Here is a 21867-nt window from a genome sequence, read left to right on the forward strand (position 1 = left end):
GAGGAGTGGGGAATCGAACCCGGTTCCCCAGATTACGAGACTATTGCTCTTAACCACTATACCACACTGGCAGGTGGTAGCATAAGGTGGTAGCATAAGGAAAGGGCTCCCATAACGTCTTGGCTGCAAGCCTTACTAGACAGAGAACATCATCATGAAATCTTACTTGGAGGTGAGCATTGGCTACTGTCACACAGGACCCTGGTCTCTCCCCCCCCCCCCCCATTTCTCTAATCCAGTCTGTCACATTATGTTAGGCGAGACCCCTATTCCCATAGCAGAGCTACAATTCCATGGGAAGAGGGATTGCTTACTAAACCACTCCAATAACTGCAGCTCTGTGAAGGGAGCAGTGGAGGGTCTCCCAAGAACTCTCCACACCCTATACAAACCACAGTTCCCAGGATTCCTTGGGGGAAGCCATGATTGTCTCAGTGATATAAGAGTGCTTTAAATGTGGATGCGCTGAGAGTCGTTAGGAGACTATTCTTCATAAAGAGCTACGATTTCAAGAGTGGTTTAACAATAAATTCTCCTTCTCAGGAAACTCTGGGAAGTGTAGCTCTGGGAGGGGAATTCTTTAGGGGAAGCCATGACTCTTTTGAGTTATATGATACAGCTTTAAATGTATTGTTCAGATGGGCCTGAATTAGGACTGGTGGACTATTCTTATTGTTCATATGAGCTGTTATTGTTTCATTCTTTATTCTTTCTTACCTTTGCAAAAAAATAATAATAATGCTAAACATAGTAAGAATAATAATCACAGCCATACCCAGGGTCTCTTGCACCCTTGGCAGGGAGGTATATCAGCACACACCCCTGAAAAACACACTTCTCACTGCAGTAGTGCCAGTGTGTCACCATACACACATACGTCATGCACCCATAGTCTCCAGCAGTCTACCACCATCCCACTTTGCCATTTCTCCAACTGGCCAGCTACCAACTCTTGTCTAAACTTAGGACCTTACACAGATAACTAGAGACAGATTTCTAGGGGGGGTTGCATCCCTCTGAGCCTGCGCCCCCAGCAAGGGTTGGGTGCACCTCTGATAGTAATATATTCTTTTGTAGGGGGGTGTTTAACTGTACATTCCCTTGGTCTCCTCTTTCAGTGGAGAGGCGATCCAAGGATGAAATAAATAAAATTCCATCGCTCTTGCTGCCTTTTGAGATCCATGTTAAAAGTAGGCACAGCATGTCTCTCTTGAAGTTGCCAGTTATTACTCCTTCCTTTTCTGGTGTCTTAACGCTCTTCTCAGCATGCAACACTTTCCAATTACCTCTCGGCCTTTTATTCCCCAGAAGTTGAGCGCCAGCTTCTTTCTGAGATTACACAGCTCTGATCTGAGATGCTGACAGTTAAGGGTACAGCAAAAAAAAGAAGACGATGTAAATGATACAGGCTGGATTTTCTTTAAGAAAATTAAAATGTTCTCAGGTTCAGAATGCTTGGCACATTCCTTGATGAGCAAGTAAAGATATCTGGCCTGAATCACAATAGTGGTTCCCTGTCTCGTTAGTGCAGGTGTTAATTAACTTAGCCATAGGAGAATATCCACATTACTAGCCACACTGCTGTTGTGGCTGGTCTCTGCACTTTATTTGTTCATTAGATTCCATTTATGAATCACTTCCCATAAAATATCTCAGAAGGGATTTCACAGTAAAAGACACTGACCATAAAAACAATTAAGATGATTCCATATATAAAAACAATTGTGCTTGGGGCAGCCCAGTCAGGTGGGTGGGGTACAAATAATTAATTGTTATTATAAAATTATATTATTATATACACACAAAAAAACCAATTTCAAGTACAATCTAGATACAGACTGGGGTAAAGATCTCAAACAAACAAAAGAAGTCCTGCTGGACTCAACCCATCTCGACCAGCATCCTGTGACCAATCAGATGCCTCAGAGGGGAGGCCACAAAGAGAGCACAAGAGAAAGTCTCTCCCCTCCTTCAGTTTCCAGCAAAGGTGGTCAGAAGCATTGCAGCCTCCAACTGTGGAAGCAGAGCATAGCCCTCAGGGCTAGTATCTCAACTTAAAAGGCTTGTTGGAAGAGAGACGCCTTTGAGAGGTCTGAAAAGATAACAGAGGCAGCATCTATCTGATGTGCAATGGGAGGGGCTTCCAAATGGCCAGCACCACCACACTTAAAAGCCCAATTCCTGTATCAGAAGGACAGACCTCCGAGAAGCTGGTACCTGCAGGAGGCCCTCTTCTGCAGAGTGCAGTGATCAACAGTATACACAAGGGGTGAGACAACATTTCAAGACATCTTGGTCCCAAGCTGTGTAGGGCTTTGTGCACCAGAACCAACACCTTGAAGTTAGCTCGGTAAATAATTGGCAGCCATGTAAGCTTTAAAACTAGGGTGCAGAACCTGCAAGAGCATAAGAACAGCCTGAACAGCCTGCTGGACCATGCTTCCTGCTCTCACAGATGCCTGTGAGTGGGAAACCTGCAAGGTAGGACCTGAGAACTGTGGCCCTCTCCCCTCCCGTGTCTTCCAGCAACTAGCATTCAGAAGCATCACTGCCTCCAACTGTGGAGGCAGATCACAGCCGTCATGGTCAGTAACCCTCAGCAGTCTTCTCCTCCATGAATTTGGCATACAGTTTATCTATGTGGACCCCTGTGTGCATACACATTACACATCCACAGTTAGCTTTCAGGAAGATGACGAAGACACTTCCTGAAAAACCTACAGCAGAAGCAGAGTCTTCTCCATCCAGCATGTAATACACCTGGATTTTGCTGCAGAAATGAATTAGGGCTCAACAGCCTACCTTCTGACCAGCTCTGTGTTTGATGATACAAAGGATGAGCCAGCCAACCCAAGTGGGTTCTGCTCTGGTGATTTATGACAGCACATACATATCTTTTGAGGGGAGAAAAACATTTTGAAAAACCACAACACTTACCTTAGTGTAAACTGATCTGCTAGAGACCCGCTGGCAAGGGATACATGAAACATGACAAGGTCACCTTCCTTGACAGGACTGAGTGGTAAAGAGAGCACAAGGTTATCGTCAAGATTCAGCAAAGACTTCTTTAGCCGGTCTTGCGTTGGGTAAAGAATAACACTGCCAATCCTCTCCATTGATGCCAAAGGCATCTGTGCTTCCTCTTGCCCTTCCAGATGATGAAAGCTTTCAAGTTTCTGGTTCTCTGAAGAGCATTCGCCTTCCTCTGCATACACCCAATAGAAAAGCTCCACGGTGATCCCTTCCAAAGAGTCCGCCATCGGTTGATACTCTGGGGCCAATGGTGGCGGCAGAGATGTAAATGCAGAGTTGAACCAGCTTGGCGAGAACTCCAGCTCTGCAACGCACAATCCCAGCTGGCCTTTCAACCGACAACTGCCAACAGCTACTCTATCCTCCTGGAAGGCCATCATCCTCACGCAGGGCAGGATCTCCGATGGTTCATAGTCTTCCCAGTCTCTGCCAGCGATGTAGAACAAAGCCTGGACTTTGGGCCTAATGGGATAGATGGAGCTGTCAATAACACGTGATCTTAGCTTCCAGTTAAAAGCGACCTCGTTGGCAAAACTGAACAGAGTGGATGTCAGCAGGAGGTTCGGAGGCACCGTTTGCTCCACAGTAAATGGGCCGTATGTCACATTTAACACCGGCAAGCTGGTGGCTTTGTAGACAAGGAAAGACTCCACTCGAGACTGCAAGCTAGCATTCCTCATGATATCCTGGTTGGTTTCTTTTAGGAAAAAGGAAACGTCGGTGTTGGAGATGTGGTAACTCACAGGGAGGTACACCGGCAAGCTCGTGAATCGTTGCATGCTGTCTACCACACCTCCTCGGCATTCCACCACTGCAAGCAACAGAAAATAAATTGTGGGAAATGTAACTTAGAGGCCCTGTTCATTGTCCCCATTCAGCCCCTGTTCAAAGCAAATTATCTGCCATGCATTGTAGAGCTTTTAAAGAACACCAGGGAAGGTTGCTTCTTATGGCCAAATATCATTTTATGACTCAATGAAGGCCTATAGGTCAAAATGGTGGCCCTGTGTTGATTTCTCACTCATTTGCATTTCTCCACCCCCCCAACCCCAGAACCAACCAGAGTACGGCTCTGAAGGGGGAGTGTCCTCTTGGAGATGATCTTGTCCTAAAGCAGTTACTCTTACAGAAGGCCCCGATAGAAAGCTGGGCTCTGCCCGAAAGGAGGAGCCTCCAGGCCTCCTGTGAAGGAAGAGGTAACCCTGGGGCTCTATATCAGGGGCAGGTGACTGGATCCTGCTGCTGACCCTCCTTGGGTCAACTTTGAGAGGAAGGTGGAACCACTCACCTGCCAATCCCCTGATATCACAATGATGGCAGGTGATGGTTTGGTAGTATGCCACCAATCAGCTAATTCGTAGTGCCGGCAAACTCTGCTTTCAGCAGGGAGTCAGGTCTTACCTGCCCCACACTTGGCAGGGTGGGGTCTAAACCAAGTCAACCCAACCCAACCACATATAGGTTTAGACAGCCTTGAGGAGCAAATGTCAAGGCCTGGAGAGCCAGCTAACATATAGATTCTGTATGTAAGTAGACTTCTTTCTGATGTCCATTGAATGAGTGAACATCAGAGGAGCATTGTGGGAGGCAAGAGATGACTGCATGGTCCTGGGGCCTCCTCAGCACATGGAGAGGTTTCTGTAACATCTCCACCCCCTTAGGATTCAACACACACACACACACACACACACACACACACACAGGTTCCTATTGAGAAAGTTAATGGTAGCTCTTAAACACAAAGGAAACAAAACTCCCAGTGGAGTAAAAAATCTGCCTTGGATAGTGAAACACCAATTGATGCTAAACCGGGACGATTTGAACCGGAAATGTTAAGAAGCCAGCTAGATGGAGGGAGGGAGGGTGCATATTGTGGAGAAACAACAGAGGCCCACCAACAGATTAAGATCAAACATGGTGCTGTCTGCCTCAAAACCTCAAGGTACCAATTTAATACTCATCATTATTGGGGAGAGTAGACATGCAATACTGTGACACCACCCCAAAACAATTAAGACTTTGATGGCACCTGTTACTAGCAAGGATGACTCAGACAATGCCAGCAGACTTTGCAGTGAAAAAAGAAAAAGTGAAATTTGCAGGCTCCTTTCAAAAAGGCTTTCATTTTTATGTCATTAAAACTGCATTCCTCAACTTCCCGTGCCAAATCACTCATGAGATCTGTCATCCTGGCTCCGATCTCATCCTCTCTATTTATAAAAAGCTGTTCTGTTTATTTTCAGCCACTTGACATTACCTACATCTTAATTAAACCCTTCTGCATTTTGATCAAAGCCTATTCACACCTATCCTCTGTATCTCAGTTTCTACACTTCTGGGAACAAATACATCATTTTCTTGAAGGGTTGGCCCCTAACAATAGGCAGAGTGGGGCAGCTGCCTCAGGCAGCAGGTGTTAGGGGCCTTAAAGCAGTTCCCCCTCTCATTTTCCCCAAGTCCCCTGAATTAGCCAGTTCGCTGCACCTCCTAAGCTAGCCTGCTGCCCTCAGCAGAGGTGGTGGTGGTTGACTCATCACCAGTGGTGGAAAGAAGATTCAACTGCTAGTTCAGATGAATTCTGCATATGGAACAGGGACTGCCATCTTCACACGCCCTAACCCCCGGGATAGTTCAGTTGGTAGAGCATGAGACTCTTAACTTCAGAGTTCAGCGTTCAAGCCCAATATTAGGCAAAAGAGCCCTGCACTGCAGGGGGTTGGACTAGATGACTCCCTTGGTCCCTTCCAACTTTACAATTCTATGATCTACGATCTAAACTTGGGTCCAACTAAGCTCCACCTCAATCACCGGGGTCCTCTAAGGAAGCCTTTCTGGATGTCCCCCGTGTGGCCCCTGAGGTTCAGTCACACTTTACTAGTAATCGGCCCTTCAGTGTGACAGGCAAGAAAGAACGGTCCAATGGAGATTGAGTGTGCCATGAAATGCTGGATGACTGGCTATTGTGAATAAAAGTGAAAACCAGGGTCCCATCTGTGCATTAATTTGCAAAGCCCTGAATAATTTAAGCCCAGGGTATATTAGGGACCACCTACACCTTTATAAGGGACGCGAGTGGCACTGTGGTCTAAACCACAGAGCCTAGGACTTGCCAATCAGAAGGTGGGCAGTTCAAATCCCCGCGACGGGGTGAGCTCCCATTGCTCGGTCCCAGCTCCTGCCAACCTAGCAGTTCGAAAGCACGCCAGTGCAAGTAGATAAATAGGTACCACCTTGGTGGGAAGGTAAACGACGTTTCCGTGCACTGCTTGGGTTCACCAGAAGCGGCTTTGTCATGCTAGCCACATGACCCGGAATCTACGCTGGCTCCCTCAGCCAATAAAGCGAGATGAGCGTCGCAACCTCAGAGTTGTCCGCAACTGGATCTAACAGTCAGGGGTCCCTTTACCTTACACCTTTATATCTCAGCTCAGTCGCTGAGATCATTTGCAGAAGCATGTCACTGGTTGTTTCCCAAACTGATGAGGCTCATTTGACAACAAGAAATGGAGACTTTGGTATCATTGCCCAAACCCTGGGGGACACTCTGCCAGGAGAGATTCAGCGGGCACCTTCTGTGCCAACTTTTAAACACCTGCTGAAAACTTTTCTTTTCCTCCAAACCTATGCAGGCAATTAGGAATTCATCTTCCCACAATGGTTAAATTGGTGTCTTAACTTGTTATCTGGTTTTTATTGTATGGTTTTATGTGCTTTTGTTGTAAACCGCTTTGATATTTTTTATGAAATAGCAGTATAGAAAAGTTTTTTACAAAATAATAATAATAAATAAATAGCCATTTAGAACAGTATCATACCACTTCTGGAAATGCAGTTTGCTAATATTGCTGAGAGTTTGTTAGGAGACCTCTACTCCCTTCATGGAGCTACAATTCCCAGCATGGTTTAGCAATCAACCCCTCTTCCCAGGGAATTCTGGGAATTGTGGCTTTATGGGGGAGCGGGGAATAGTGGTCTCCCACAATTTTCAGCACCCTTAACAAACTACAGTTACCAGATGTTTCAGAGGAAGCCATGGCTGTTTAAACTGGCATGATACTGCTTTAAATGTAGAGTGCAGATGAGCTGTTGTTGGGAGGGGGGGAGGCATGGAGTGGCTGAAATGGTGAACTCCACGCTACAACATTTTGCCACAAGTCTCTCTTGTACCTTCACCTCCCTGCTGATCTCCTTCCCAACTGGCTCAAATGCATCCTAGTTACAATAGCCATCTCAGAAAGCAACCTGGATGTGCCTGCAAAGTCCCTCTGCCAGACGCGAGGGCCATTTCAGCAGACTCCATTACCAGGTGGCTATTTATAGAGGCCCTTGACAAGGAACGACACACCACAGCAGAATCTGAAAAATGGAAGTTTCCACCAGCTGAAGCTGAACTTGATGCCTAGGAAAGCTGAGAAGAATCAAAGGAGAGCGAGAAGGAGGTAAAAGGAAGTGCTTTTGTCTGCCACTTAGGAAATGAAAGAGCTTATCACATCTGGCAGGTTCCCTATTATATTATAATTGAGGTGTGGAAATCAGCCTAAAATTTGGTCTAGCTGACTCCCATCTTCACTGCTACAGCCTTTTCCTCTTGAACCTGTTGAGATTTCTATTCCGCCTTAAGGAGCAGACATGGAACTGTTGCGTGTCACATGTCTGTTTACATACCAGCACAGCTTGCTGGGAACTTCTGTTGTGTGTATAGCTTTTGCTTTTCTCTGTGTGTCTCTGAGAAGACAAAGAGAGGGACAACATGTTTCTTTGTCTTGATTTATGATTAATAAATCCGTAGTTGTAGTATGCTTCCACAAGCCTCACGCCTATCCTGTGTGCGCAGTTCTCTCTGCTGAAATAGTATGCCCTGGCTTTGAAGCCCAGGTTGCTGATTTACATTGGACCAGAGACTGATGGGTCTTCGCAGCGAGACGGCTGGAAGGAGATGGCCCAGCTGGTCCTAGCCAGCTGGCCTTGCGGCCCTCTGCATATCTACAGAACCTTCCCTTGTCACACCTCAGCATTCCTTACTTCTTTAGGTTGCTCAGATCCCTTCGCTAGTTCTGCATCCCCTTTCACATCCCGCACAAACACCTGGAATGCTCAGGGTCAGGCAATTAAAACTAATCTGAAGGAGATTCAAGACAGACCTAAGCAAGGAGACTGTTGCCTGCAAACCACCAACTTTGCATTATCTTCAGTTATCTGATGTCTAGTGGATCAGACATTTTAGTTGATCAAAAGATTGTTATTTAAAAAAGAAAATTCAAAACCAATTCATCTACTAAACCAGCTTTCCACAAACTGGAGCCCTCCAAATGTTGGTGGACTGCAATTCCCGTCATTTCTTACCTTTGCCCATGCTGGCTGGGCTTAGACTCATAGAATTCACAGCTAAAGCATCCATGACAGATGGCCATCCAACTTCTGCTTAAAAACCTCCAAGGAAGGAGAGTCCACAACCTCCAGAGGGAGACCATTCCACTGTCGAACAGATCTTACTGTCAGAAAGTTCTTCCTAACTTTTAGTTGGAATAAACAAAAAAAAATTTTTCCTTCCAGTAGCACCTTAAAGACCAACTAAGTTAGTTCTTGGTATGAGCTTTCGTGTGCATGCACACTTCTTCAGATACAGTTGGAATGTTAGTCCTACACTCCAAAGTAAGAGAAATCAAGCTTGCTCAATCTTCCATGGGATAGCCCTTGAGATATTTGAAGATAGCTATCATATCTCATCTCAGTCACCTCTTTTCGAGGCTTAACATACCCAGCTTCCTCAACCGTTCCTCCTAAGGCTCGGTTTTCAGACCCTTGATCATCTTGGTCACCCTCCTCTGCACACATTCCAGCTTGACCACATGCTTCTTAAATTGTGTTGCCCAGAACTGAACACAGTATTCCAGGTGGGGTCTGACCAAGGCAGAATAGTGGTCCTATTATTTCCCTTGATCTGCATACTAGACTTCTGTTGATGCAGTCTAGAATAGCATTTTATGCTGCTGCATCACACTGTTAACTCATGTTAAGCTTGTCGCCTACTAAGACCCTCTAGATCAGGCATAGGCAAACTCCAGCCCTCCAGATGTTTGGGAGTACAATTCCCATCATCCCTAGCTAACAGGACCAGTGGTCAGGGATGATGGGAATTGTAGTCCCAAACATTTGGAGGGCCAGAGTTTGCCTATGCCTGCTCTAGATCCTTTTCACATGCAATGCTGGCAAGCCAAATGTCTCCCATCTTATATTTGTGCTTGATGAGAGTTGGAGTCCAAGAACATCGGGAAAATATCAGTTTTGAGAAGCCTGCACTAAACATTGCAGCCCTACTGACATATGATTATTTAAATGTCCAAGAACATACATAGGAAATAGAAAACTTGTCTTATACCACGTCAGACTATTGATAAATCCCACTCAGTATTGTCTACATTGACTATGCAAGGAGACTCTCCAGGGTTCCAGACAGGGCTCTGTTGTCAGCCCTATGTGGGGAAGCTGGGGGTTGAACCTGGGACCTCTTGCATGCAAAGCAGATGCTCGACCACTGAGCCATGGCCCTTCCACAATAAAGCCACATTCCAGTTTCCACACAGAGATGGGGTCAGCAGAGTTTTGACAGCTTCTGTTCATTAAAAGGTGCAGATAAGAAATAAGAGCTGACTTTCACTGAAACTTTGAGAATTCACTTCCTAGAACAGAAGCTTGATTTGCACATCTTTTCCTTGATGTGAGACAAGCCTCCCACAGGACTCTACCACCTTAGACCTCACACTAGGAAGAGATGGTATCTTGCCAGAAAGCATGCTCCACTCAAAATTATGTCGTGTGTGAAATAATTCATGTCAAGAGAGGAGGCTTCTAGCTCCCCCCCCCCAAAAAAAAATTGTCCCTCCAGTCATGATATCTGAGGTGGTTTGACTGTGTGATAAGACTGTACCACCACAGAGGCCAAACCCTGATGTCCTCAAAAACATAGACTCGGCCCTGCTGGGTCAGTCAAAAAGGTCCAAACAGCTACAATCCAAGAAACCCATGAAGAGGATGTAAAAGATGACAGTTCTCCTAGGTCATTTCTTGCGTGCAACTTGAACATGGAGGCTCTACATAACTGTCATGGCTTGAAGGCTGCCTCAAAGGCCTTGGATAAAATTAAACAAATAAACAAATATCAGTGGCACACAGACAGCTAATTGGCACACCACGGTCCTTGCTCAAATCTTGGTGGAACTTCTGCCGAAGAATAAGAGGATTCACCTTTCTGCATGCAGACTGTAGCTCAGTGGTGGAACACCTGTTTGCACACAGGTGTACCAGGTTCAATCCCTGCCAAGTGTTTTTAAAAATAGAAATAGATTTTAAAAATTTAGAAATAGATGGGTTTCAGAGGGAAACAGAACTAAATGTTGTTAATAAAGTGAAATACCTGGGGGTTAACTTGACTGGGAAAAATTTGAATCTGTTTAAAGACAACTATGAAAAATGTTGGTCTGAAATCAAAAAGGATCTAGAAATCTGGTCAAGATTGAAACTTTCCTTGTTGGGAAGAATTGCAGCAGTAAAGATGAATGTATTGCCAAAAATGCTGTTTCTGTTTCAGACCCTACAGATCGTGGACAGAGTGGAATGTTTTGGAAAGTGGCAGAGGGACATTATGAAGTTTGTCTGGCAGGGCAAAAAGCCCCGAATAAAATTTAAAATATTAACAGATGCAAAGGAAAGAGGGGGTTTTGCCCTGCCGGACTTAAGGTTGTACTATGAAGCTGCATCCCTCTGCTGGCTGAAAGATTGGTTTTTGCTAGAAAACACTGATGTCCTAGATCTGGAAGGGTTCAATAATGCTTTTGGGTGGCATGCATATTTGTGGTACGACAAGGTAAAGTCTCATAAGTTGTTTAAAAACCATATTGTAAGGAAATCTCTGTTTTCTGTCTGGACTAAATACAAAGACTTATTCGAAAATAAGACTCCGAGGTGGTTATCACCGATGGAGGCTAAAGCCATAAAAATACTTAATATGGGGGGTGGCTGGGCAAAATACTGTGAAATAATAGAAAGAGTGGGTGACACTTGGAAGTTGCAGAGCTTCGAAAAATTGAAAGGGAAGGTGCGAGACTGGTTTCATTATGCCCAAATTTTAGAGATTTTTAAAAAAGATAAAAAAATTGGTTTCCAGGTGGAAAAATCAAAATTAGAACTAGAATTGCTTGAACCTAAGACGAAAGTGCTTTCAAGAATGTACAACTTGTTGCTTAAATGGAATACTCAAGATGAGACAGTCAAATCAGCCATGATAAAATGGGCTCAAGATATTGGATACAACATTATGTTTGAGGACTGGGAAAGGTTATGGACCACCGGTTTGAAATTTACGGCATGTAGTGCCTTAAAGGAAAATATTATGAAAATGATGTACAGGTGGTACATGACCCCAGTCAAACTTGCAAAGATATATCATTTGTCTGATAATAAATGTTGGAAATGTAAGGAGGCTGAAGGAACCTTTTACCACCTCTGGTGGACATGCCCGAGGGTGAAGGCCTTCTGGGAATTGATTTATAACGAGTTGAAAAAGGTATTTAAGTATACCTTTCATAAGAAACCAGAGGCCTTCCTCTTGGGCATTGTGGGCCAGAGGATACCCAAGAAAGACAGAACCTTCTTTTTATATGCAACGACCGCAGCAAGAATTCTCATAGCTAAATACTGGAAGGCACAGGAGCTACCCACACTGGAAGAATGGCACACACAACTGATGGACTATATGCAACTAGCCGAAATGACTGGCAGAATCCGAGACCTGGGAGAAGAGGCTGTGGAAGAGGACTGGAAAAAATTTAAGGACTATTTACAAAAACATTATAAGATATATGAATGTTAAAAATTTGCTAAGGTTTGAGGTAAATAGGCTTCAGTATTGAAATTCGGAGACGATAGAAACAAAGTTAATGATTGAGAAAGTTTTAATTTCAGAGTGAATAACTAGACGAAAATACAAAAACACAGGAAACAAGGTACTAATTTGCTGTTTACATTTATTATAAAGAATGCAGGGATGGAGGGGATGGGGAAGTCCAGTGGATGATGGAAAAAGATGTTGAAAGATGAATTTTTTCTTGTTTAATCTCTTTTTTTCCTGTAAAACTGCTTTTGTTGTGTTATTGATGATGGATTCAGATTCTGGAAAAAAAGCAATAAAAAATATTTAAAAAAAAAAAAAAAAATAAAAAGAGGAGGAACGATAAGGAAGTCTTTGCTTGCCAGGCCTCTCCATCTGGTGCCTGGAGTCCTCCCCAAGCCATACCCCTCGCTGGTCTTGCTTCACTGGCCCCAAATGTTTTGGGCTTGTAAGGATTAAGGCTTTCTGGGAAATGATTTATAATGAAATGAAAAAGGTATTTAAATATACCTTCCTGAAGAAACCAGAGGCCTTTCTTCTGGGCATTGTCGGCCAATTGGTGCCAAAGAAGGACAGAACTTTTTTTATGTATGCTACAACAGCAGCAAGAATACTTATAGCAAAGTATTGGAAGACACAAGATTTACCCACTTTGGAAGAATGGCAGATGAAGATGATGGACTATATGGGACTGGCAGAAATGACTGGCAGAATCCGGGACCAGGGAGAAGAGGCGGTGGAAGAAGATTGGAAGAAATTTAAAGACTATTTACAGAAATATTGCAAAATTAATGAATGTTAGAATGATGTTGGATAGAAATTAAGTGGTTTCTAGCTGTAATGCTTTAAGAATATGGAAGAAGGGTATAATTAGGTAAAAAAAAATAACTAAAATTGTGTTGGATTGGAAATAAGTGGTATTGGCAACAAAGTTAATAAGAATATGCAAAAATGAATTGATAATGGATGAAAATACAGAGTTATAAAATGTTAAGATATAGAGTTAAGATAAATGAAAGAGGGTAAGGATTTGCTGATTTGATTATTTAAATGGGAATACAAGAAGGGGAGGTGTGAGGAAGTCAAAGAAACAAGCAAATGAGTTTTATGTTATGAAAAATAATTGTTTTTAATTTTTCTTGGTTTTTTTCTGTATGTTTTACTTATTTTTTTATTTTTTATTTTTATTATTATGTGCTTTTGTATATTTGTTTTTGTAAAATCTTAATAAATATTTCCCAAATGTTTTGGGCTTGTCTGGAAAGTGTCCTTGAACTCTGATCATGCCTCTTGCTTCCCTGAATGGAAGACAGCGAGGGGGGGTGGCTGTGTTTAGAAACCAATAAACACACAGGACGTAACCGGCTGTACTTTTGAATAAATAAGGTATACTGTTCATTGTATCAAATTGAAGATTTCAACGGAAGTCTCATAAAGTTCAACGAAAAAAGCAGAAGACCCAACGGATCAGTTCATTCTCTAGTCAGTTCATGCATAAGGTCCATACATGTAAAAGTGTCTATTCCACCTGTCCCATAATCCACATGAAGGGTTGTTACAGTTCCACAGAATCCTTTCACAGAGTCTAAGACAAGGTTTTCCAGAATATTAGCCTTGTTTCGCCATCCTAGGCTTCATCTTAGATCCACTATCCTTTAATATTACATATGAGCCTGTACTACTGATGAAGCATGGATGGCGAAACAAGGCTAATATTCCGGAAATCCTTGTCTTAGAGACTGTGAAAGGAACTGTAACAACCCTTCATGTGGATTATTGGACTCTATGAACAGACAGGTGGAATAGACACTTTTACATGTATGGACCTTATGCATGAACTGACTAGAGAATGAACTGATCCATTGGGTCTTCTGCTTTTTTTGTTGAACTTTATGAGACTTTCGTTGAAATTTTCAATTTGATACAATGAACAGTATACCTTATTTATTCAAAAGTACAGCCAGTTACGTCCTGTATGTTTACTGAGTATGTTTCATGTAACCATAGGTTTGTTGATGTTTTGTGATTAGAAACCAGCCTGGAACACAAAGGCAAATTGTGCATTTGTTGCCCCACCCACTTTTACCTCTAGCTCCACCCACCACCAGCATATGGCCCCTGGAAGGTCATGCAGAAGGATGTTCAGCCCTCGGGCTGAGAAAAGGTTACGCACGCACGCACGCACACCCAAGGGATCCACTGCCACTTTTCCACAGAAGAGACAATATTAAGCTAGAAGAAGAAGAAGAAGAGTTTGGATTTGATATCCCGCTTTATCACTGCCCGAAGGAGTCTCAAAGTGGCTAACATTCTCCTTTCCCTTCCTCCCCCACAACAAACACTCTGTGAGGTGAGTGAGGCTGAGAGACTTCAGAGAAGCGTGACTGGCCCAAGGTCACCCAGCAGCTGCATGTGGAGGAGCGGGGAAGCGAACCCGGTTCCCCAGATTACGAGTCTACCGCTCTTAACCACCACACCACACTGGCTCCCTATCTAAGCTAGAAAGACAGGTGGTCCTATCCAGTACAAGGCAGCATCTAATATTGCTAGAATTCCATCCCCCCTCTGAAAAATATGCAAGTGTTGATACTGTGCTGTACATTGCCTTTGCCTTCTCACACTACTCAGGAACTTCACCTCTTTTGAGTGCAGATTTAAAATATTGTATACAAAACGTATCTTCCTCTCCCATTTTCATTTCTCCCCCCCCCCCCAGTAACTGCAATTCAGAGCAACCTTTGGGCACAGGGTGCGAGGTGGAAGAACCCAGTCATGGGGAACACAATTTACCCTGAGAGCTTGTATGGCAAGCCATAAAGCTCAAGCGATAGGCTGAGCTTGATCCCAGTCTCTGCCTGCAACTCAATGCAAGATCTGCACTTAGCAGCATTTTCATGAGACCACAGGGACATCTATAAAAGCCATCATTCTTCCCAGAAAGAGATAAGCACTTCCTCACTACCACCTTTCTGTCCCTTCCAAGATTCAAGACCACTGGCATGAATCTGGGTGTGGAAGTGGTGAAAAATGAGGTGTGGATCCAGCTCTGGGAGCCTGACACAACGCCTAACAAATTACCTGTTGCACTAATGGTGCTTGCATTGAGATCCAGAGCAAAGATGAAGAGCCATCAGCTGGCTCCATTGAAATGCAATGAAACAAAAGACCAGCAGCGGAAAAGGGCGCAGGGAGAATATGTAACACAGCTGTTTTGGGGAGGGACATTATCTTATTTTTATCATTTATTAAATTTCTATACCATCCTTCATCCGAGGATCGCAGGGCGGCTTACAATATAAAAACACTTAAATACATAACAACAACAAAGAAAAACAATACCATCACCACCCCACAGTTTAAAAGGTTGCAGATTGTTTAATTAGCCGAAGTATAGAAGTGTATAAAATCATGCATGGCATACAGAAAGCAGGCAGAGAAATATTTTTTCTCCCTTTCTCTTAACACGAGAACTTGTGGACATCCTAGGAAGCTGAATGTTGGAAGATTCGGGACAGATAAAGCAAAGGACTTTTTCATGCAGTGTGTAGTTAAAACTGAGGAACTCCCTCCAGCAGGAAGCAGTGAAAGCCATAAACCTGGATGGCTTTAAAAGATTACCATATTTTTCGCTCCATAAGACACACTTTTTTCTACCTAAAAAGTAAGGGGAAATGTCTGTGCGTCTCATGGAGAGAATGTGTGGTCCCTGGAGCTGAATTGCCCAGGGGTAAAAAGCAGGTCAGGCTTTTTTTTTTTTTTTTTTTTTTTGAAAGAGGAAAGTGGGTGTTGAAACAAAGCCGCTGATCGTTTGCCAATTGGGGAGAGAGATAAGGGACGCTAGAGATAAAGGAGGCTGCCTGGGAGGGGGGAGGTAAAGACATCAAAGGGGGGAAACAGGAAGACGAAAGCAATAAGGAGAGAAATTAGAAGAAAAGGAGGAGTAAAAAACTGCTCCAGCTAAGGAAAAGACACTAAGGCAAACAAGAGGGAAGGGAGTGTTAAAAGGAAACAGCTGATCGGTGGGATCGGAAGAGAGATAAGGGATGCTAGAGGAGGCTGCCTGGGAGGGGGGAGGTAAAAGCCCATGGATCCTCAAGATTCCCAAATTCACCATCAGATCACATAGCATGTCCATGGCTACAGCCTGCACCAAAAAAATCATGCATCCACTGTTTCCTGGGGCTGCAATGGTGCAAAAATGTGGTTACAAAGCACGGATCCACATGGATCCTCAGGATTTTTGCATTGGGTCACCCCAAATTCACCATCAGATCACATGTCTGTGGCCACAGCATGAACCACAAAAATCATACATCCACTGTTTCGTTCAGAATATTTTTTTTCTTGTTTTCCTCATCTAAAAACTAGGTACATCTTATGGTCAGGTGCATCTTATGGAGCGAAAAATATGGTAATTCATAGTAGATAAGGCTATCCAATGGCTATGTTCTGCCTTCACTGTCAGAGGCAGTATGCTGACAGTTGCTGGAAACTGCTGGAGGGAAGAGGGGAGAGCTCAGATCCTGCTTAATAGCTTTCCACAAGCATCAAGCTGGCCACTGTGAGAACAGGATGCTGGACTAGAGGGACTACTGGCCAGATCCAGTAGGTCTTTCTTATGTCCTTACGCAGTGCAAGGAACAGAGTGTGTGGCAGAGTCAAGCCACAGATGTGGACAACCACAGCCAAATCCAGAGGTGGGGCAGGAGCTTTCAGAACATGCATTGGAGCAGGAATAGGCAACCTGTTGGGCTCAGTGGGGCCCATCATTATCCCCCTCCACCCCATGAGCCAACTTTCTCCCAGTCCTGCCACACTCACAGGCACATTTGGTGGGGATGTGAGAAAGAGCCTTTTCAGTGGTGGCTCCTAGACTTTGTAACTCCCTTCCCAGAGAAGCTGGACAGGCTCCCTCTTTGCTGTCCTTCCACCAGCAAGTGAAGGCTGCCTTATTCCAGCAGGCTTGGGGGAAGTGACTGCTGTTAAGGAAGGGCCTTTTAATAGTGCTGTGCTATATTTACTATGTGTATTTTAATAGATTTGGAGTTTAAATTGTTTTCATTCCATTGTATTTTAATTACTTTTTAACTATTATCTTTCATGTTTTTAGCTTCCTGTGTTTTATCCGTGTTTGTTTCAATTTTTGTAAGCTACCTTGAGTCCTGGCTCTGCGAGAAAGACGGGATATAAATAATAATAATAATAATAATAATAATAATAATAATAATAATTGTAGTAATTATAGTAATGATAATAATAGCATCACCAGCAACTGATCTGTGAAATAGCTTAAACAAAGGATCCGCCATGCTCTGCGGCACACAGCTTGAAAACATGGTTTCTGCTACCATGGGGGGTTCGGAGTCTCCCCTTCTGTTTGCTGAAGTTTTGTTCCCAGTTCTGCCTGCTTATCTTTGCCGATGCTCAAGTGGTGATGAAAAATGCATGAAAGCCCCATCCGTGCCCTTAGATATTTTGTCAGAATCTTCCACACACACCACATCACAGCAGTAGCAGTAAAAGCATACAGATGGAACCAGAGAAGAAATCTAGTCTTCATGTGTTGTAGCAAGTTAATGGCTGTGGGGGGTTTATTTCACCCCCTGGAAACAGGGTGAGGCTTGGTGCTACCAGCCCTCTCTTGCAGGGGTGTGTGAATCTTTTGCTCCAGGGGTGGGGACCATGTGGCTCTGCAGATGTCCTGGACTACAACTCCCATCATTCCAAACTATTCTGGCAAGGGCTAGTGAGAGTCGATTAATGTGAAGAGGGCCACAGGTTTCACTATCCCTGTTATTTATTGATGCTTTTGAATTATGGTGCTGGAGGAGACTCTTGAGAGTCCCATGGACTGCAAGAAGATCAAACCTATCCATTCTGAAGGAAATCAGCCCTGAGTGCTCACTGGAAGGACAGATCCTGAAGCTGAGGCTCCAGGACTTTGGCCACCTCATGAGAAGAGAAGACTCCCTGGAAAAGACCCTGATGTTGGGAAAGATGGAGGGCACAAGGAGACGGGGACGACAGAGGACGAGATGGTTGGACAGTGTTCTCGAAGCTACCAGCATGAGTTTGACCAAACTGCGGGAGGCAGTGGAAGACAGGAGTGCCTGGCGTGCTCTGGTCCAGGGGGTCACGAAGAGTCAGACACGACTAAACGACTAAACAACAAGCTTAGCTGCAGGAGCTGCTGGAAGGAGGTATACAAGATGCCATCCAATTGTCTTAGGCACACCTACCTTCCAAGGTGGACAAGCCCCACCTGCCTCTCTGTGTCCACCAATGGCATCTACAGAGTCAGACAGGTCTCTTCATGCTGGCCAGTCATCCATACAAGTAGACATTTAAGTATGGCCACCTTCAGATAGCAAGAAAGCCTTCCTGCTTTAAAATACCGCTTGTAAATCTTATTAAAGTAATCCCTTCCCTGAACTCAGATTATTGCCTTCACCTTTATGGTGGAATAAAAAATTAATTTCCCCCACCATAATAAGTGCACGATAAGAAGGCATCACTCGAAACTTAACTAGAAGATTATAATTAACTCTCTTTGAATAAAGCTAAATTTAAACTCGGGCCAACCATTTGTTTCCTTACACCCCTCTTCAGCAAGTCAATGAACAGGCAAGGCTGGATTAACAGTCCCTTGCCAGCTCTGCCATTGTTAGTGGAAATGCGCTTCCCGCTCGGAGAAGCGGAGCAGAGCTGTAATCCAACACCCAGAAGGATTCAGGATTAACGTCTTCTTTTTGCGTCTGCCGCTCACCGAGGTTTAAGACCCAGAAGGTAAGGCAGATACATAGCTAATATTAGGCCACATTTGCAGATGCTGAGCACGTTGAATTCTCCAAACATAAATGGTCTCCACGGATAATTGGCACCGAGTCTTAAGTCACCACAGTGTGACTTTATGCCTATGTGCACCGACGCCTAGGGAGAAACTTTCATAGCCAGGAGCCATTGCTCAATGGTAGAGGCTGCTCTGCGTGCAGAAGGTCCCAGGTTCAGTCCCTGGCAATCTCCCAGCAGGGCTGGGAAACCCCTTACTGAAACTCTGGAGAGACATTGTCAGTCAGTGCACAAAGCAGATGGACCAATGATATGAAGCAGGGTCTTATTTTTCCGCAAGCACCCTAAAACTTATGACTGTGATGTGCCCATGTTCTCAACCCGGAGGTGGCCAAACCCAGGTGCCTTGTTCTCTGTGTCAATCTGCCAACTGGCCACAAGAGGCAGCTACTAGCCTGCTCTCTACTGCACCACATAGAGGAGTACTGTGGGTGCTGGCAAAGCAGGGACAGGTGATCATAATGAGCCAATGGGTTTTGATCCAGCCCAATATGTAGCATGTCAGCCTGGTTCCTCAGCCCGAGCAATTTCTCTTTGGGGTAAAGGCCCAGCCAGTACGCATGCCTAGTATTAATATTAGGGAGAGTAAAAGGTAAAGGGACCTCTGACAGTTAAGTCCAGTCGCAAATGACTCTGGGGTTGCAGCGCTCATCTCGCTTTACAGGCTGAGGGAGCCGACGTTTGTCCGCAGACAGTTTTTCTGGGTCATGTGGCCAGCAAGACTAAGCTGCTTCTGGTGAACCCGAGCAACGCACAGAAACGCCATTTACCTTCCCGCCTATTTATCTACTTTTTGGTGTGCTTTCGAACTGCTAGGTTGGCAGGAGCTGGGACCGAGCAACGGGAGCTCACCCCGTTGTGGGGATTCGAACCGCCAACCTTTTGATCAGCAAGCCCAAGAGGCTCAGTGGTTTAGACCACGGTGCCACCCATGTCCCTAGTAGGGAAAGTACCCAACTAAATTTTTGCTCAGAGGAAACCTATTGAAATTAATAAAGTTAGGTAAGTCAAAACCTCCAACTACACCGCCAAGCAAATGAGGCAGGACTCAATTTATCTAGCAAGCCATTTCTGCTTGCCTGGCTCTTCTTGAAGCCCCCAATACAGGCCAGGAGTTCAAGAGAACAAATAGGAGCTTTGCTGCTGCTAAGGCAAGCCAATATTTGTTGGGCCCTGTTAATAAATAAAATAAAATTTATGGAGTTCAGAAACAGAATTTTCAGAAAATATTGGTGCCAAGTTTCCCTGCGTGATTTGCTTCTAATTTCCATTTTGCTCCTTAATCTCAAAGAGAATTAAGCTTTTTTTTTCTCTTTCCAGCTTTGCTAAAAAAAAAATAAGGAGATGGGAAACCCACATTTTATACTATTTTTTATAAACATTCCAGGTTTCCTAAAGAAACCAGCACATAAACAGACCTGTATAAGAGTGCATAAAAATATATAAAATATGTATCTGTGGACATGCATATAAAATTATACTGCAGAAATATAGTCAGCATGGGACTTGGCTCTTTTTATGTGTATTATATATATATAAGTAAAAAAAAAATCTTCGAATGCTTTGCACATAATTAGTGTAAAAAAAATGACAATGTAGACGTGACTCAGGCATAAGCAGGAGTTCAGCGTGAAAGGCTGCTGATGGAAGCCAAGCTTGATCAGGTCAGAACTGCCAGAATCCATTTAAAAGAGATTCCTCCTCCATCCCTAATGAACATATGGAGGCATGTAACATATGGTCCACGTAATCCATGGCAGGCAACATGCAGCCCTTGTCTTAATTGTAGCAGCCTTGGCCTGATTTCAAAAGCCCCCTCCAAGTGGTCTGTCCAGCTATTGGCTCCAAACTCACCTATGGTCAGCATGCAGCCCCAAATAGCTTACCCCTCAAGGGAGTGCAGCTCTCGGCAGAAACAAGGGCTCCTAACTGTAATCTAGCCCATTGGTATCAGTAGGTCTCAGACAAAACACTCTGATCACTTACTTGCTGAAGTTCTTTTACTTGGAGACCTCAGGATCGAGCACAGGGATTTCTGCATGCACAGCAAGTGCTTTGCCACCAATATCTGGTTCCACATACAGCAAGAGCAGGGTTATCTTTTATAGCATGCAGATCTGAGAGGTAAGTGGGATAAAGAGCTCCTTGGTAGTCCAACTAGATGGTGAATGTCTCAAGGTAGCCAACAATAAGATGCAGCCTAGCCCAGCCTGAAATTCCTTGTAAATGTAATTCCTTGTAAACCAAATAAATGGTTTCTGGGAAATAGTAACTATGTTGTGAAGCCAGACTCCTCCAAGATCTCCGATCATGCAAGCCACCAGGGGAAACTTCATAATAGTGGGATGACCTAAGAAAAACAGTACTATTTGGGATGATTATGGGGGCAACTTTGGCGAGGGTGGTTCCTTGCCTCCTCGACTTTCTAATGATTGTAAGCACATTACGTCACAGCAAGCTATACTGTATTGCATTTCCGGTGGTGAAATCTCTGACACTGCTTGGTTGAGCTGTGGGAATAACACAGAATCCCAAACTTAAAGGGAATCCAACTGTCAGAATGTCTGCAGTTTGGTTTCTGTGAGGAAAGATAAAGTTGTCAGTGTGGCTGGGTTGAAAACTTCACACAGTCCCCTAGAGTCAAGGGAAGCTTTGTGAGGGCTAGAAAGAGATCCAAGGGAATAGATATGCTAAGGGGCAGGGAACCTAGCAGAGAAGTTGCTGACAGAGGGGTGCAGAGCTGGCAGTAGATTCCAGAAAAGTACCTGGGAAAGGCAAGTGAGAGGAAGTAGGTGTGAGATATAAGACAGGGAACTGGGGCCAGAAAGGTCCAAGAGAAAGTGGAAGCTGCCAGATTTCACAGATTAATTTAGCAAATCAAGTTTCTGGCTTTAGATTTTGGGTGGGGGGGTTGTTGTTGTTTTAAAACAACAACAACAAAGTAATCATTCTGGTTAGTTCTTCTGACCTTGAACAATAGCAAGCAGGAAAATGCTCTGCCAATCACACTTAAGCAATGTTAGTAAAACAGCCCAAAAGGTCACAAAATCATCAGCTAAACACACTATTACAAGTTCATTTACAAAGGAAATATTGAA

At 44.1% G+C, this 21867-nt stretch overlaps 1 protein-coding gene across 2 annotated transcripts in view; it reads right to left on the bottom strand.

Annotated features, from left to right (window-relative positions):
• Window positions 1-21867, bottom strand: part of TMEM132B (transmembrane protein 132B) — a 350489-nt gene that overhangs the window by 237233 nt on the left and 91389 nt on the right. The window contains exon 2 of one of the 2 annotated variants that reach the window (XM_083589855.1): window positions 2938-3844. The exons of the other annotated variant lie outside the window; for it this stretch is intronic. Coding sequence (XP_083445981.1) covers window positions 2938-3844 — 907 coding nt within the window. The remainder of the gene's footprint in view (window positions 1-2937; window positions 3845-21867) is intronic. 2 annotated transcript variants of the gene reach the window in all.

This window comes from Podarcis filfolensis, assembly GCF_964270895.1.
Source record: "Podarcis filfolensis genome assembly, chromosome: 16".
In the NCBI taxonomy this organism is placed as follows: domain Eukaryota; kingdom Metazoa; phylum Chordata; class Lepidosauria; order Squamata; family Lacertidae; genus Podarcis; species Podarcis filfolensis.